We start from the raw sequence: 15,462 nt of genomic DNA, 5'->3' as shown, positions 1-15,462 counted from the left end.
GAAATACTTTCTGAGTAGATCAACTTCATAAAGTACTGATTCCCCTGATATAGGGCTATCAAATCTCTTCTCCATTGAAGAATGGTTAGCTCCTTGCGTTATAAAATGTCGAATATCCGCCCCAGACATAGGGATTGCGCAATCCCGCCCTTCGTTCAAGGCTTTCTTGGCGAGGCCGTCAGCCTCTTCATTTCCCTTTATTCCAATGTGACCGGGTATTCATTGGAATACGATGTTGTGAGCCTGCGCTGAGGCATATTCCGCAGTTTCTGCAATACATTGTGCTATTTCACCATTTTCGTAAAGTGATCTCCACGTTTCAGCATCGCATGTGTTTTCAACTATTAGGAGAGCTTTTTACAATGCAGATCATTGACCCAAAACGCTCGTAGTACAGCCTTCCCAGGGAAACCATTGTTGAGAGATCGCACACTGAAAGCACACGACTATGATCCTTTCTGCACAGGAGCTAAGCGAGGCTGTCGTTCCCACAGTATTTGGAAAGTTATATTGCATCAACTATATATAGCAAATTTTTTGGACTACATCGTGTACGTCAACCAGCAGCGAACTTTTATTGCGCATCCATTTTACCATTTTCACGGTGGCTTGTTTTAGCCCTCTACACAGCAGTCTCATGTTACCATAGTACTCTGTCTCTTCATAGAAACTTCGTAGCCAGCCTTTCGCTTGGTGATATTTTCGCCCTTTCTTCGGTAAGATCCACCTATTATTACTGTCCCAGCATCCACTTTATCAATGAGGAAGTTGCTTTGATGCATTAACGATGTAGTGTTTGTTTAGGGCAGCTGTTACGGGAAATATGAGACACTTATTGGGTGAGCGAACAGATTTTTCACGCGGCCGTTCAACGTGCCTTCTATAGTGTAATGACATAACCATTAAATCCACTGTCTGTGGTTCCAGAATAAACAACTGATATAAATATGATGGTTAAGATTATAATTCAACGAAGGCTGGCATTTCTACTGTTTGACTTTGGGTTGGTTAAGTGCTCGTTAGAACAGCAACAAGACTAACAAAGGGCAAGTGGTTTGACTGAACCGGACATGCATGCCAGTGCTGCCGGGAATGAAAGATAAGTGCATACTAGCCTGCTCACTTTGAAATAATAACAATAAATATTTATCAAGGATTAGAGCACCCCTTCGTGAGTAATCTTTTGGTTAAACGGGGGTAATCGATGAACGTCGAGACGAGAAGGAAAGAAATGTCAAGTGGCAGCATTTAAAAATCGCATGTGACACGTATGACACGTATGCAATAATCTCTATGATCATACGACACTTCAAATGATTCATGTCTGTTCGTAAAAGATTACTAGGTATGCAGTTTCTGGGTCGTAGGAGATTTACAGGTAGAAAAATAAAAAAAAGCTTCGCACAATGGCTTGTTAGTATATTGATTTCTTTTTTCAAAAACGGTATGTGACGAAGTGAAGCTCGCAGGGGCAAAATCAAATCAGCTCGCCCAACGAAGAACTAACTGGCGGTCGTTGGGAGAGGGCTTCGTTGTGCCGTCGTCTGGAACACGTGGAGAACGACGATGTTGTGTGCGTTCGTGAGAGGCACGGTACAGGCTTCACCATCTTTCGTCTGTTTCATAACAAAGCTCTGCTATCCAGCACTTCTTCATACCATGACTGCCAGCAAAACTTAGCATACGAAGTTGGATCACGTGTGGTATTCGTTTTCAGTCGTCGAGGCACTCAGTCCACTCAAGCTGAACAAGTACGGGCTGCCGGAAGTTGACACCAAGACGATGCAAACCAGTGAGCCCTGGGTGTTTTGTGGTGGTGACCTAGCTGGAGTCTCCGAGACTACAGTCGAGGCCGTCAACGACGGAAAGACGGCTTCGTGGTATATTCATAAGTATTTGCAGGTAAGACGAACGTAGCGCATTCGTTGCTTAATTTAAAGGAGTCGTGAAACGGCTGCTTTACAACGACAATGCGGCACCATCGGCAGCCATACGCACTAACTATCATCATCATCATCATCATCATCATCATCATCATCATCATCATCATCATCATCAGCCTGACTACGTCCACTGCAGGGCAAAGGCCTCTCCCATGTTCCGCCAGTTAACCCGGTCCTGTGCTTGCTGCTACCAATTTATACCCGCAAACTTCTTAATCTCATCTGCCCACCTATTCTTCTGTCTCCCCCTGACCCGCTTGCCTTCTCTGGGAATCCAGTTAGTTACCCTTAATGACCAGCGGTTATCCTGTCTACGCGCTACATGCCCGGCCCATGTCCATTTCCTCTTCTTTATTTCAACTATGATATCCTTAACCCTCGTTTGTCCCCTAATCCACTCTGCTCTCTTCTTGTCTCTTAAGGTTACACCTACCATTTTAGCTGCGCTAACTATATCATCAGCCTAAATGGACCTGCTAAGATGCTATTGAGAAACGCGGGACTCTACGGCATGTCGAGCGCGCGCAAAAGGCGCTCATCGGCGTCTGCCATACGCGATTTGCGTCCCACAAAAATGTTGTTTATGATGACGTCACTTAAAAAGTTCAAATTAGCGCCGATTGCGTTCGGCAAAGACGCTGATGGGGGGTCCCAAATGCAGGCACTCGCGAGTATTGAAGAGTCCCGCGTTCTTCGATAGGCAAAGCATTCTTATGATGACGTCACCTGTTAGTGCGTGTGGACGCAGGTGCTTTCGCATAGTCCTTTTAGAGCCAGCGTTTCACGACCCCATTAACTGAAGCGGTTAATTACTAGCCGACAACAGCTGATATAAAAAAAAGTTGAGAGCACGTTTCAATAGAAAACAGCTCCTTATATATATATATATATATATATATATATATATATATATATATATATATATATATATATATATATATATATATATATATATATATTACAATCGAAAAGAATTTGTCGCCTTCAGTGTCACCGCATACTCGTCGTCGAAGTTTCATTCTTACTCCTCTTCTTTTCTGTCTCTTTCCGTTCTATTATTCTTCTTTTCCCCCACCCCAAGTGTAGGCTAGCCAACCAAGCCAAGCTTGGTTAACCTCCCTGCATTTCCTCTCTATTTATATATATATCTCTTTCTCTCTTCATTCTTACCATTCCGCAAGTGAAATAACTTATTTGCAAACTCTAACTGTGACAAGAAGTACAGTTTTCACAAAGCATTCATTATACTACATTTATTTTTTCACCTATGTAGCCGTATAGACGTGTGAAATACAGAAAAAGGCGGTGACAGCAAATGCGAAATGTACTGACAGCACAGAAAAATACTGAAGGCAACAAATTTGTAATCTTGTATTTATACACTTTCGGAGATGCAGAGTTCTGCTACCTGATTGTAGATAAAGATCCCCGGCCACGGCGGCCACATGTTGATGAAGACAAAATGCTGGAGGCATGTGTGCCTGGCTTTAAGCGCGCGTTAATGAACCCGAAATGGTCGCAGTTTAAGGAGCCCTACCATGCAGCGTCACTCGTAATCTTATACCATTGTTCGGGAACGTAAAATCTAAACAATTATACTTTAACATAAATGTACTTAAAAGAGGTCGATAACATATACAGAAGTTGACGCGCATGTCGTAATGAGTATAAGGTGATCTGTTATGTAGTTTTGGAACATTACCTGCCGCTTCCACATTATGTGACGTAACAGTTTGTTGGGAGTGAAAGCGCTAGAACAAGGATGTAGTTCGACTGAGTGACCAAGCAGTTCATAGTTCTTCATGCGCGACTGCAAGTAATCAACCTCCTTTAGCACCATGTTTCGCTTTATTATCTTTTGCAGTAAAGTAAAATAAAATGTCGGTAAACATGGGTTGTGGGCTCGAGCCGACGTTCCGACGAGCGGACTGGTCTTCTTCAAGGCTGGAACTTCAGCCTTGAAGAAGACCAGTCCTCTTGTCGAAACGTCGACTCGCATCCACAACCCATGTTTACCAAGGCTGCAACTTCAGCCTTGAAGGAGACTAGTCTATACTTGTTGAAAAGTCGGCTCGAGCTCGCAACCCCCGTTTACTGACTTTTTCCCCCTCGCAAGCTTCCATCTTTTCCTTTCAGGTCGTTTTGTAGATTTATAGTAATTTGTTGTACGATGTCTGCATGCAGTCCTTGCACAATCTGTCCGTGCCTCCAGTGCCCGAGTTGCCCCGCTTCTACACGCCCATTGACTTGGTGGATCTCAGCGTGGAATTCTGTGGACTGAAGTTCAAGAACCCCTTTGGTCTCGCCAGCGCTCCACCAACCACAACCAGCGCCATGATTCGACGAGCATTCAAAGCTGGCTGGGGATTCGCGCTGACCAAGACTTTCGGCCTCGACAAAGTAAGTAATGGGCGATGTTCAGAAGTGCTGGTTTGAAAGTGGACATGCAGGTTGTTAAATAAGGTCTGCAGCTCGCTTCCTGTGTTTACATTTGGGAAAGTATGCACATACACCGGCAGTTTGTGCACATTTTGCATGGCCTCCGAGATGAGCCGGCACCACTGGCTAATCTCGGGGGTCATAATAACTTCAATTAGTTCTGTCGATCACCGTAATGTGGCGCAAGGGTTAAGAAAGTGAAACTGACAACCACGCGTAAAGCACAAAGCCATAAATAAAATAATAAAACTTCCCCATACAGAGAGCTTAGTTGTACAAGTTGCTGAATGCGAGTGATGCAAAAAGTCATCATTCCGTGATGACGTCCCCATATGGCGTCATTATGAAGTTAGAAGTCGCCGAAATTGTAACGTCATCTATTCGTCGCTATGACGCCCCACAACTTCACGTCGCGGGATGAAATCAGATTCAAACGGGATCAGGATTCTGTCACTATCGCCATACTGACGTCACAATGACGTCACATGACGTCAATGAGGTTGAAGATTAATACATCGACTGAAAAGAAAGAGAAGGAAGATGACTGTAGCTTTCGAGTCATCGCTGACTTATCTGTTATGGAGTTACAGTGAGAGAGAGCAGAGCTAGCTGGTACGTATTCATGTTAAAGACTGGGCATGCAAACACAGACACAAAAGTGTAGGTTGTGGTATCTTTACTTCTCTGGTGTCCGTGTTTGAAAGCACAGCCATTTAACATCCACACGAGACCATGTGATTTTTCGGTTGCCGACTGAAACTATCTGTCCAGGACGTGGTGACCAATGTCTCGCCTCGCATCATACGAGGATCCACATTCGGCCACACGTACGGACCGGGCCTGGGCTCCTTCCTCAACATCGAGCTGATCAGCGAAAAGACGTCGGCATACTGGTGTGGCAGCATTGCCGAGCTGAAGAAGGACTTTCCTGATCACGTGAGTGTTTACGCAAGTTTTCCGAGCGACCGCTTACTTGACCTGTCCCAATCTTGACCCTTTCCTGTATGAAAAGGTTACATAGAAGTTGTTTCTACAAGCCTCAGAGAAAGAAAACTGAGCTATCCTATCAGAGTACCTTTCACTCTTAAGATGTTTTGTCAGTTGTTGACATTATCTTTTAACACTGTTATCACGACGTTAACATTGATTAAGAAAACACGTCTGCAGAAAAAAAGTAATTTCTATACATACCATATTCAGAGGTGACATCGTTGAACTATGGAGTGTTTCTGTAGTACTTGGTTCCTGCTAAAGAAGAAACATATGCCTAAATTAAATTTGCTCAGAGTAACATACTATGATCTACTGGTACACCAAGAACCGCACTGCAAATTAACAAATAACACAGGAAAAAAAAGCCGCACAGACGAAGCGTCTGTACTAAACAATTCAGAAAATAGCGGACATTTTGACTCAATGTATAGGGTCAGTTTGCCAATGTTGACGTCAATAATGATTACAATGTCCAGTTTTAAACAGCTTTATTTCACTGTTCTTTATTTCGCAGATTGTAATAGCCAGCATTATGTGCACGTACAACGAGAAGGACTGGACAGAACTGGCACAACAAGCAGAGGTAATGCGAACTTCGTGGACTTCAAAAACAAAAGAAAAATTTTGCTCCCAATACATTGGTATGACCACAACATTCGAAAAACGCGGTACATTCAAACTTTGGATAGATTATTCAATAACGTGGTTTTATGAATTCATGTATGCCGGTAATACACTGATAAAATGTATGCGCGAAATAAAGCAAGTGAAAGGTAAGCTTTCTGTTTTCATTCTGATTTTTTTTTTTACAGAGAGCAGGTGCAGATGCACTTGAACTGAACCTCTCTTGCCCGCATGGCATGGGTGAGAGAGGAATGGGACTTGCTTGTGGTCAGGTATGACAAATATATCCACTACATGAAAACATACGAAGTATATTAAATAGAAAAAGTACACCCTTGCGAGTGAATCAGGACTGCTTGCCTTTTCAAATCATTCAAGGATCCAGAGCTGGTTCGGAACATTTGCCTCTGGGTACGCAAGGCAGTGAAGATTCCGTTCTTCGCTAAACTGACGCCAAATGTCACCAACGTCGTCACAATCGCCAAGGCAGCCTATGAAGGTAAGTGAGGGAGGATAAGTGTAACGCTGTTGCCTTTTCGGGTTTGTGTATTATGGTTATGCGGTTAATTTTGTACTGTTAGTAGCAACATGTATGTAAATAGATAGATAGATAGATAGATAGATAGATAGATAGATAGATAGATAGATAGATAGATAGCGCAGAATAAATATTTGAACGTATGCGAGTGTGTGCGGAAAGCACCATGGAGTCAATAGCGTTAACTTAAATGTGCGACACTGATGAGAAAGAGAGATGGAGAGAGAGAGAGAGATAACTTTATTCGAAAATTAGTCAATGCATGTCAAGGGAAAATCTACCTCCCTCGTGTAACCCCTAAACTCGGCCGATATCACTCGACACACGGCAGCAGCAAGAGTACAGCAATACAAGACCTCCTCTCCCAATAAATGAGCGTGAAACCACTGTAATAATTGGAATGCGCCGATCGCCTTTAATTAACCCAACTAGCTGTGGCCTTCTATTAACCGGCGTGTTCTTCCTCTCGTACTAAGGCAAGGCCGACGGCGTCACGGCAGTCAACACGGTGTCCGGTCTGATGGGCCTCAAGTACAACAGCGACCCGTGGCCGGGCGTGGGCATCGAGAAGCGCACCACGTACGGCGGTATGTCCGGCAACGCTATCCGGCCCATCGCACTGCGAGCCGTGTCCGCCATCGCCCGGGCTCTGCCTGGCTTTCCGATCCTCGCCACTGGTGGCATAGACTCGGCAGAGGCCGGGTACCAGTTCCTCCAGGCCGGAGCTTCAGTACTACAAGTAAACTCTTCAGCCTCCTCTGATAGCAACCTTGGTGTTACGTTGTCGTCTTTTACATTGTAACAACGTCGTTATATGCATTAGAGAGAGAGAGATAGAGAAAAATAGCGTTTATTGCACCCGTATTAAATGACGGGGGAGGAGGCTTCGGCCTCTGCCCCCAATCATCCCCCAAGCCATCGGCCGGAATCCCTTGGGACTCGGCGGCGGTCAGGGCGAGACAGATGACTTGACGCTGTTCTTCGGCGTCACGGCTGTGTAATAAGGCCTCCCAGGATTCTACGCTTCTACTTGGATCATTGTAGAATGGACAGGTCCATACCATGTGCACTAAACCCGCAGTGCTGTTGCAGTGCTCACCTGTACAGTAAATGGCACCCGGAAGTGTTCAACTCCAGATGCATTATAAAAAGAAGTAAAAACCTGCAGAGAAGTGAATCGTGTAGGGAAGGGTGCTTCGACTACCCTAAGTGAAACCTGGGTTGGGGCGAAGCGTTTAGTTTTTTTTTTAGATATACTTCTTATGAGGGATTAGTATACGGCCATTACTGAAAGCCTGGGCATGCAGGAAAGGGTGTTACCGCTTCATTGACGTCGTTGGAAAACTTGCAGCTTACTCTAGGGTGCTTCTACTTCCTTTTCCCTGTGGCGTATAGAGACGGGTGTTTCAGCTTCACAAGCCTCGTCGGCTATTTGTTGGGCTAACTGTTGACTGTTTCATTTTTAGTTAATACTGCCGATCATCGTGGGGCAACACATACACCATTCATCTGAAACCGCTTTAGCGCCTTCGAAACAAGGCGATTACCCGTTGCGTTCCCATTCTCTACCAATCGATCAACAGCTTCGCATTCTACCCATTTGAGAGTTGTCTTACCACGGATTTTCTGTTACCTAAAATAAGGTCGAAATATGGCAAATGTAGAGCTCGTTTCTATGGTACTCATCTTTAAAATCACATACGTCTTCATGTTAAGTCATTTCGGTCACTGCAATATTTTAAACACAACGCTGAAAATATACTGTTAAATGAACCTTTTGTTGATCTGTAATAAATGTATTTTCATCATCGCTTCACTCTTTCATATGGTTATCTTTAATTTTGTATAATCGTGCTTTGGTGATATATACTCTCTTTTTCAGTATAGTATTTTGTTTTGTACTGATTGTCTTCTAATTTTTTTTGCTGTTTTGCTGCGATTACCTTTAATTTACGCCAGTAACTAACTATAGGAGGTCCCCCTCAGAGTCTCGTACTTTGGTACCCTCTGATTTTGTATATATTATGCAACTCCTTTTTTCGTGCATGCAATAATAACGAATAAACATGAACCCGAAACGGTGGCGAGTAGTAGATTTACCCATTTTTTTGTGGCACTTGCCCGTTTCATGATGGACCATGACTGTGTAACACACCGTGACGAAATGACACGCCGATGAAACGAACCCATAAGGTGCTTCGCTCCTAAAAGTGGTTTTCTTGTTATTAAACCAGCTCCGCGGTAGCATCCACGCAGTCAGGTTCGGCCCAGATAAGGCTTGATCGGGTTGAGGTGCTAATAGAGAGTAAATTTTAATCGTGATCAGGCCTGATCGGAATCAAGAAAGTCGTGATCCGTGAATAACTATCTGACTTTGTGTTCACGATTCGACTGACATCAGTACCAAATTCGATATGGATTACGCTATACCGTGCAGCCGTTACCAGCTCGTTGATCACTATCAAGAGGTCCAATCCGCACCAGCCTTGATCACCATCAGAAATGCCTGTGGGACACCAGTATAAAAAAAATTACCCTCTTCGCAATACTAAAAAGATTCCTTTTATCGCGAAACAAAATTTTCAAGGCATATAACGCAAAAAAAATAAAATAAATGGGGAGATGCTGCCTTCATAACTGCGCACCAAGTCGCCGTGACTCAGTAGATTTGACACCAACTAGATAAAAATAATTTACTTTGTATTCCAACAAAGCCTAAAACTCAGCCTAGTGACGTCCACGAAGGAATAACCGAGGAAATGTAGTATCGTAGCCAGTGTACATTATCTGGTATGATAGAATGGAAACCTCACAAAGGCATAGCGGCCCAACTAAAAAAAAAAGAAGAGTCCAAAACGAGACGTATATAATGGTGTTCAGTCGCAGATTACGGCACAAAAATTTTCTTACTTATTATGAACGTGTGATGATGTATTAAAAGCAATAGAGACTCCAATGAATAATCTACTGGTGCAAACTGGTTTAGTGTTTCAATTTACTCTCCCTTCAATATGATGCAGCGTATGCCTTTTCTTTGTTATGGTGACTTCGACAGTCTGGAATGTTTTGCTTGTTCCATAGGTATGCAGTTCAGTACAGAATCAGGACTTTACGGTGATCGAAGACTACCTAACGGGTCTCAAGGCGGCGCTGTACGTGAAGAACCTTGAGGGAATGGAGAATTGGGATGGTCAATCACCCCCAGTGCAGCCCCATCAGAAAGGAAAGCCGGTACTCAAGCCATCTGCACTTGGAAGCAAGGTATTGGCATTCGCAGTTTGTCAGTTTTGCCGCAGTCCAAGGTTTCTCTGATATATTGTAAAAACATCTGACATGCCTATACTACTCCGACCTAAGTACTATTAACAACAAGTAAATGCCGTTCTGACCGTTGTACGAGAGTCGTGTTCCAGTACACAGATAGTCATAAGCGACTTGCAAGACCAGATTTGCACACGTGACGCAGTTAGGGACTGTGAAAAAAAAACGGGAATGGTAGCACAGGACCTACTTGCATGCTCAGCATGCTCAGTGCAGCATAACTCTAGCGACCCCAGTTACTGTGCACCAAGCGTCTCAAACACGCGATCCCCATCCCACACATCACCGTCTTCGTATTAGTTTTTGTTAGTAGCTTATGGTCAGGGCTTGTCCCTTGTCCGTCGTCATAGCCACGCTAATTATCGGAGTACCCACTAGGTGGCTCGGTTGTAGAGCGCTCGCTCCACTCCAGTGTCTGCTCTGGTATAAGTGGAGACCGCTATAGCGGCGCTGCACTGCTCTGTATAATAAAAGCGTTTACTTTTTCTCTTTCACGCACACAGCGTAGTAGTATGAATGAAGACACGGGCATGAGTGCGGCAAAGGCGAGGGCTTGCAAAGTGACTGTGTGTGCAACCATGCGCGTCTGCGGTGATGAATAAAGAGCACCACTTTACCAAACATTAAGTCGATCAAAGGCAGCTTCACATACAACTCAGGGTTCCCTTTACGGGGAGATGTGTGCGATATTTAAAAGTAAATATGATGATGAACTGCACAGAGGTGAAGGGTCTAAAGCATTTTTTTTGCGTGAAAAACCCCGTGCTGTTACCATGTGTTGGTACACAACAACAAAACAAAACTATATTTCAAAATCGGCGTCCAGATTTCAATCAGTTTGGAGATAAGTGTCCATACGTTGTTGGACTGCTGATCCTAGCCAAATCCGCTTCAAAAATTTACCTGTTTCTAAGACAGGCTAAAGGTATCCTTTTAAATAGCAACATTACCTGACATTTTGTGCAACTTATCCCCCTCACCCCAACCATCCACTCTTCGCCGATGTCCTGGCAGTTGCGGTAGCAGATCTTCGTGATTGCAGCCCGTTAGCCGAGGTGAGTTAGAGAACCCTGCTCTAAGGGGACTAGGCCACTCAGTAAGTTTGGGACGTTAACAGGAGTTTATTCAAGCTAATACTTCGTCGTTCAGAAGCTTTTACGCACATAGATGGCGACCATAGACATACCTGCCCCCACCTCCCTATAATCATTAAAGGGGGCCCCAAGTCGGTCCGCATAGCTCCCCTCAGGCTATCCATCATGTTTTAAAGCACAGGCTTAATGTTCATGCATGTTTTTGAGGATGCGTCCAAGAGGTCTTTTTATGATGTATCTTAGGAGCTTTTTACTTCATACCTTTATCCACAGTAAGCCGGGTGCTGAAGGCCCGTCTTTGTGAGTACTACTATGCCGTCACTTCACTTTCTTGCGCACCTATTAATTGCGACGCGGGTCGCTTTCAGATTCGGCTATGCGGGGTGAGGGGGCAGCGTTTAAGCTTTGCCCCCCCCCCCCCTTTAATATGAATGTTTATGGTAAAATAGCAAAAAAACCATACACACTTTTGAATGCGTTAGCGAGTCAGCTGGATGTCTGAATGAGTTACGTATAACCGGCGAATAAATTCAGCACGGAAGACAGGCAAGCCTTCTTCGTCACCTCTGCATAAATTACACCCGCACAACAATATGCGATTGGATTTCTTTCTAGGCCATTATCCGTGACTGGTTGAGATAACCACCGATGTCACGCAGTCGACAGCAACGCACATAGTCTGACCGCTTCAAATCTAGTGCTCCCATTTGCTCGGTAATCGAATTTCACTTTCCGTCTAGCAGTGTAAAAGCTGGCATTCCCTTAATGTTTTCAGACTCTGCCAAACTTCGGGCCGTACCTGCAGATGAAGGAAGCCCTCGGCGCCAAAGAGAAAGTCACGGCTGACCTACTTTCAGAAGACAAGGTGGCAGCGAATATTCGAGATATCAGGAAGCTGAGAGGGAAGATTCCAAATGTTCAGGTAAGAAAGTACATTGATGTCCTGCTCAGCGTGACGACGTAACACACTTACGAGGCGTGCAAGCACACAGGCTATAGCCAGTTCCTTCGTGTGAACTTCACCTGAACCACGCCCATAGCCAGGCATTTTTTTTTCAGGCGGGGCAGGGGGTGGTAGGAATTGGTTGAAGGCCTTGAACAACATCTATTTTCATTGCTTGTTCTCGGTAAAACACCCCCTTCTATTCCGATATGAGGGGGGGGGGTAGGGGGAGAGGGAACTAGGGCATCTTCTTGGCTACGGGCCTGGCCTGAACATATCTTACAGCGATAGCTGTTATGAAATCGCAAAAAGGGTCATGTGCGTCATAGTTGCCCACCGTCACCAACGCTGTCCCTAACCGCAATCGCACGAAATGAAAAAAAAAGACTAATAAAAAACATCAATGCCACAATGGGATTCGTCAACCCAGGTCCCTTACATGCCAGCCCAGCAGAGAGCAGCGCTGGTGCTTGAATTCTGTTGCAAACTGGCCCTAGGCAGGTTTGAGGTCGAGAAAGGAATCAAGTTAATATGAGTCGTAATAAAACGTTGTCGAAGAGTAAAGAAACAATTATGTGACGAGCGTAACAGTGGGTTGTAGAATGATCCAACACATTACAAAAGCTTCCGGCATAACTCTTCATTGTCTTCAGCCAGATCATAAAAAAACTTCCACAAGTTTTCTTGCAGTTGTGTAGCGGGTACCACGCTTCTCCGAAAAATGATGAAGGATGGCATAGTGGATGTCTGCCTACTGCACAAAAATAATGATGATTTATGGCATAGTGAGTATCCTGCAAGTGTGCATGTATAAAGTACCCAAAGAGTGTTTAAAAAAGACTATAAGGTGCCAATTTTCCAGCTTTCGTTGTGACTGTGATGCCCATTCCACGCAGGCCTTGGGGTTTTTTTGAAGGCTGCCTGCAGGTTTACTTCAATATTGCAAATTGGTTCCGGGAAACCCTGTGCGGTCGCGGATTGTCAAAGAAAAGTACAGTTTTACCAACCAAGCAATCACTTGTTTACAGCACAAAACCATATGAAATGCTATCGTTCACAAAGAAAGCTCAGTTGCAGAGAAAACACATCTTGCCCTGGAGAGTGAACCCGGAATCAAGGTCTTTTTGGGGCGGTCACGGTACAAATTGGGCAAAACTGAAATCTGGCAAACGAGAGCATGAAATAAATACGGATTCCTTCTTCCTTAATCCTTATAGCTTGACTTAATCCGCATGCATTCTTGCATTCCACTAGGAATCCGTATGGATGACTTTGCGGCTTTGCGCTACAAAGCGAGGCTGTTAATTTCCATTTCCTGCATTTACTTCGAAGCTTAGTGAAGTTGCACTTCCCGCAAAAAACACACGACAATCAAGTTGAAGGTGCAGAGATGATGAAGGTGTAAGAACCCCTGCGCTTGGTTGAAACGAACGCAGAAGCAAACCGTTTCGCACTATGGTTCTATGAGCCATGTTTAACTTTAATTGTATTGCATCACGCAGGATGTGATCGGAGAATCACTGAAAAAGATCGGCACCTTCGGAGACCTGGACAATACCCAACAGGTTGTGGCATTGATAGACGAGGTAAGAGTCCGTTTATATTTGCACGTGAATTCATACGGAGCCAAAGCTGAGAAGACACTTCGCTAGTGAGAAAATGGAACACAATCAATAAAAAAAGCGTCATTGTAGTACAACGTGAACGATTTCTGGCGATAATGTAGGCGTTGTTGAGGTTACCATCTTGACACGTTGCGTTACCACGCATGAAATTATTTTTTGGTGGATGAATGAATAAAAAAAAGTCACTGCGGATCCTGACGGGTGTGACTCGGCCCACAGCGAGCTTCTTCAACACTTTTTGATATAAAAAACAAAACAAAACAAACATCGGCTAGCCTATACGTTTAATGTGTTGTTCTGTCTTTACTCACTCAGTGATCTTCCGCACAGCAATGGCTTCTGTATGTCCAAATTAAATTACCTAAAAAGAAGTTTTACTGTTTGTAACTTCTAAAGTTTGTATGCTGACATTTGAATGTTGCAGTAAGATAAATCAAACAAGTCGCACAAATCATAGATATGAAAAGTTGTTGTTGGCTTTCAGATCTCTCTCTCTCTCTTTTTCTCATATTATATATATATATATATATATATATATATATATATATATATATATATATATATATATATATATATATATATAATGCCAAGGATGTATAGGGGAAGTTATTAGAACCAATGGAATGTAAGTAAGAAAAAAGAAAAGTGGGTGAAAAAATAACCAGCCGTGAGCAGGAATCGGACCTACGACCTTCGAATAACTGCGACCTTCGAATAACTGCGACCTTCGAAATAACTATGACCTTCGAATCAGCTGCCCGCTCGTGATAAGTTCACGTGCTACGTGACGCCAAACATGCGCATAAAAGAGTGTTTCACACTCGTCGCTTGGCTTATAGATGGCGCTGACTGACACTCCTACTTCTAAATTCACATATAAACCCAAAAAAGTGAATGGAGGGAAGGCCGCTGTGATAGCTCAGTGATTAGAGCATTGAACGCGTTATTCGAAGGTCGTAGGTTCGATTTCTGCTCACGGCTGGTTATTTTTTGACCCTCTTTTCTTTCTTCTTATTTACATTCCATTGGTTCTAGTAACTTCCCCTATACATTCCTTGGCATTACTGTTTGTTAGATCTCATTAATATTGTGTCAAAACACCGAAAAACGAGCCCTTAGGTATACACTTCTTTCCCTTATTCACTAACGATTCATATATACTGCTTTGAAGGACATGTGCATCAACTGCGGCAAGTGCTACATGACGTGCAACGACTCCGGCTACCAGGCCATCGAGTTCGACGCCGAGACGCACCTTCCGACCGTGACGGACAGCTGCACGGGCTGCACCCTGTGCCTGTCCGTGTGTCCCATACCGGAATGCATCCAGATGGTACGTCGCACGACTCCCGCTGCGCCCAAGAGAGGCGTGCCCTTCGACCAGACAGAACGGTTCATGAAGACGCGCTTTCCCTTGCTGTCACAGTGACCGTCCCGCTGCGAAATCGGTGGCTGCTCATAAAGAGCTCCGAGAGCGTTCACCCCCAAAACGTGCGACTCCCGAAAGGCGAGACCGCGAGCGCTATTGTCATAAAAAATCCAAACAAGACTAACTTCTGAAATAAACGTGACTTTGATTGATTCTTTTACGATTCTTTCGATTGACGCGGTGGGTGAGTTGTAACGGTGCTTAGATTCTGATAAATTGAAGGCAGCTTTACCCTATGGATGCCAACCACGAACGAAGTGCAGAGCAGGGAAGCCTTCGTTGTTTCTCTTCGTTTTTTTTCCTTGTTACTTTTCTCTTTCATTTCCCATTTTGCCGTTTTCTCAGCCTTTTTGTTTCTCTATTTCTATTTATTTATTGCTGTCCCTTCATCTATTTCTTTCTCGTTCTTGCTCTTTCCATTTTTTCCGGTTTTTCCATTTTCTTCCTTTCTATTTCGCGCTTGATTCTTCTTTTCTCTGTTTTATACGAGGTTTGTCTACATTACGCCATGCG

The 15,462-nt window shown here is 44.0% G+C and overlaps 1 protein-coding gene across 1 annotated transcript in view; it reads left to right on the top strand.

Moving 5' to 3' along the window:
* The window catches only part of su(r) (dihydropyrimidine dehydrogenase su(r)), a 39,489-nt gene extending 24,385 nt beyond the window's left edge, over window positions 1-15,104 (top strand). The window contains exons 12-22 of the mRNA XM_037432660.2: window positions 1,718-1,902; window positions 4,128-4,343; window positions 5,154-5,318; window positions 5,890-5,958; window positions 6,188-6,271; window positions 6,378-6,498; window positions 7,014-7,276; window positions 9,619-9,798; window positions 11,728-11,874; window positions 13,398-13,481; window positions 14,692-15,104. Of these exons, the coding sequence (XP_037288557.2) occupies window positions 1,718-1,902; window positions 4,128-4,343; window positions 5,154-5,318; window positions 5,890-5,958; window positions 6,188-6,271; window positions 6,378-6,498; window positions 7,014-7,276; window positions 9,619-9,798; window positions 11,728-11,874; window positions 13,398-13,481; window positions 14,692-14,949 (1,772 nt within the window). The 3' untranslated portion in view covers window positions 14,950-15,104. The remainder of the gene's footprint in view (window positions 1-1,717; window positions 1,903-4,127; window positions 4,344-5,153; window positions 5,319-5,889; window positions 5,959-6,187; window positions 6,272-6,377; window positions 6,499-7,013; window positions 7,277-9,618; window positions 9,799-11,727; window positions 11,875-13,397; window positions 13,482-14,691) is intronic.
* The last annotated feature ends 358 nt before the right edge of the window (window positions 15,105-15,462 follow it).

Source organism: Rhipicephalus microplus, chromosome 10, assembly GCF_043290135.1.
Source record: "Rhipicephalus microplus isolate Deutch F79 chromosome 10, USDA_Rmic, whole genome shotgun sequence".
NCBI lineage: Eukaryota > Metazoa > Arthropoda > Arachnida > Ixodida > Ixodidae > Rhipicephalus > Rhipicephalus microplus.
The sequence above is the reverse complement of the archived record's forward strand: the minus strand, read 5'-3'. Positions and strand labels throughout refer to the sequence as shown.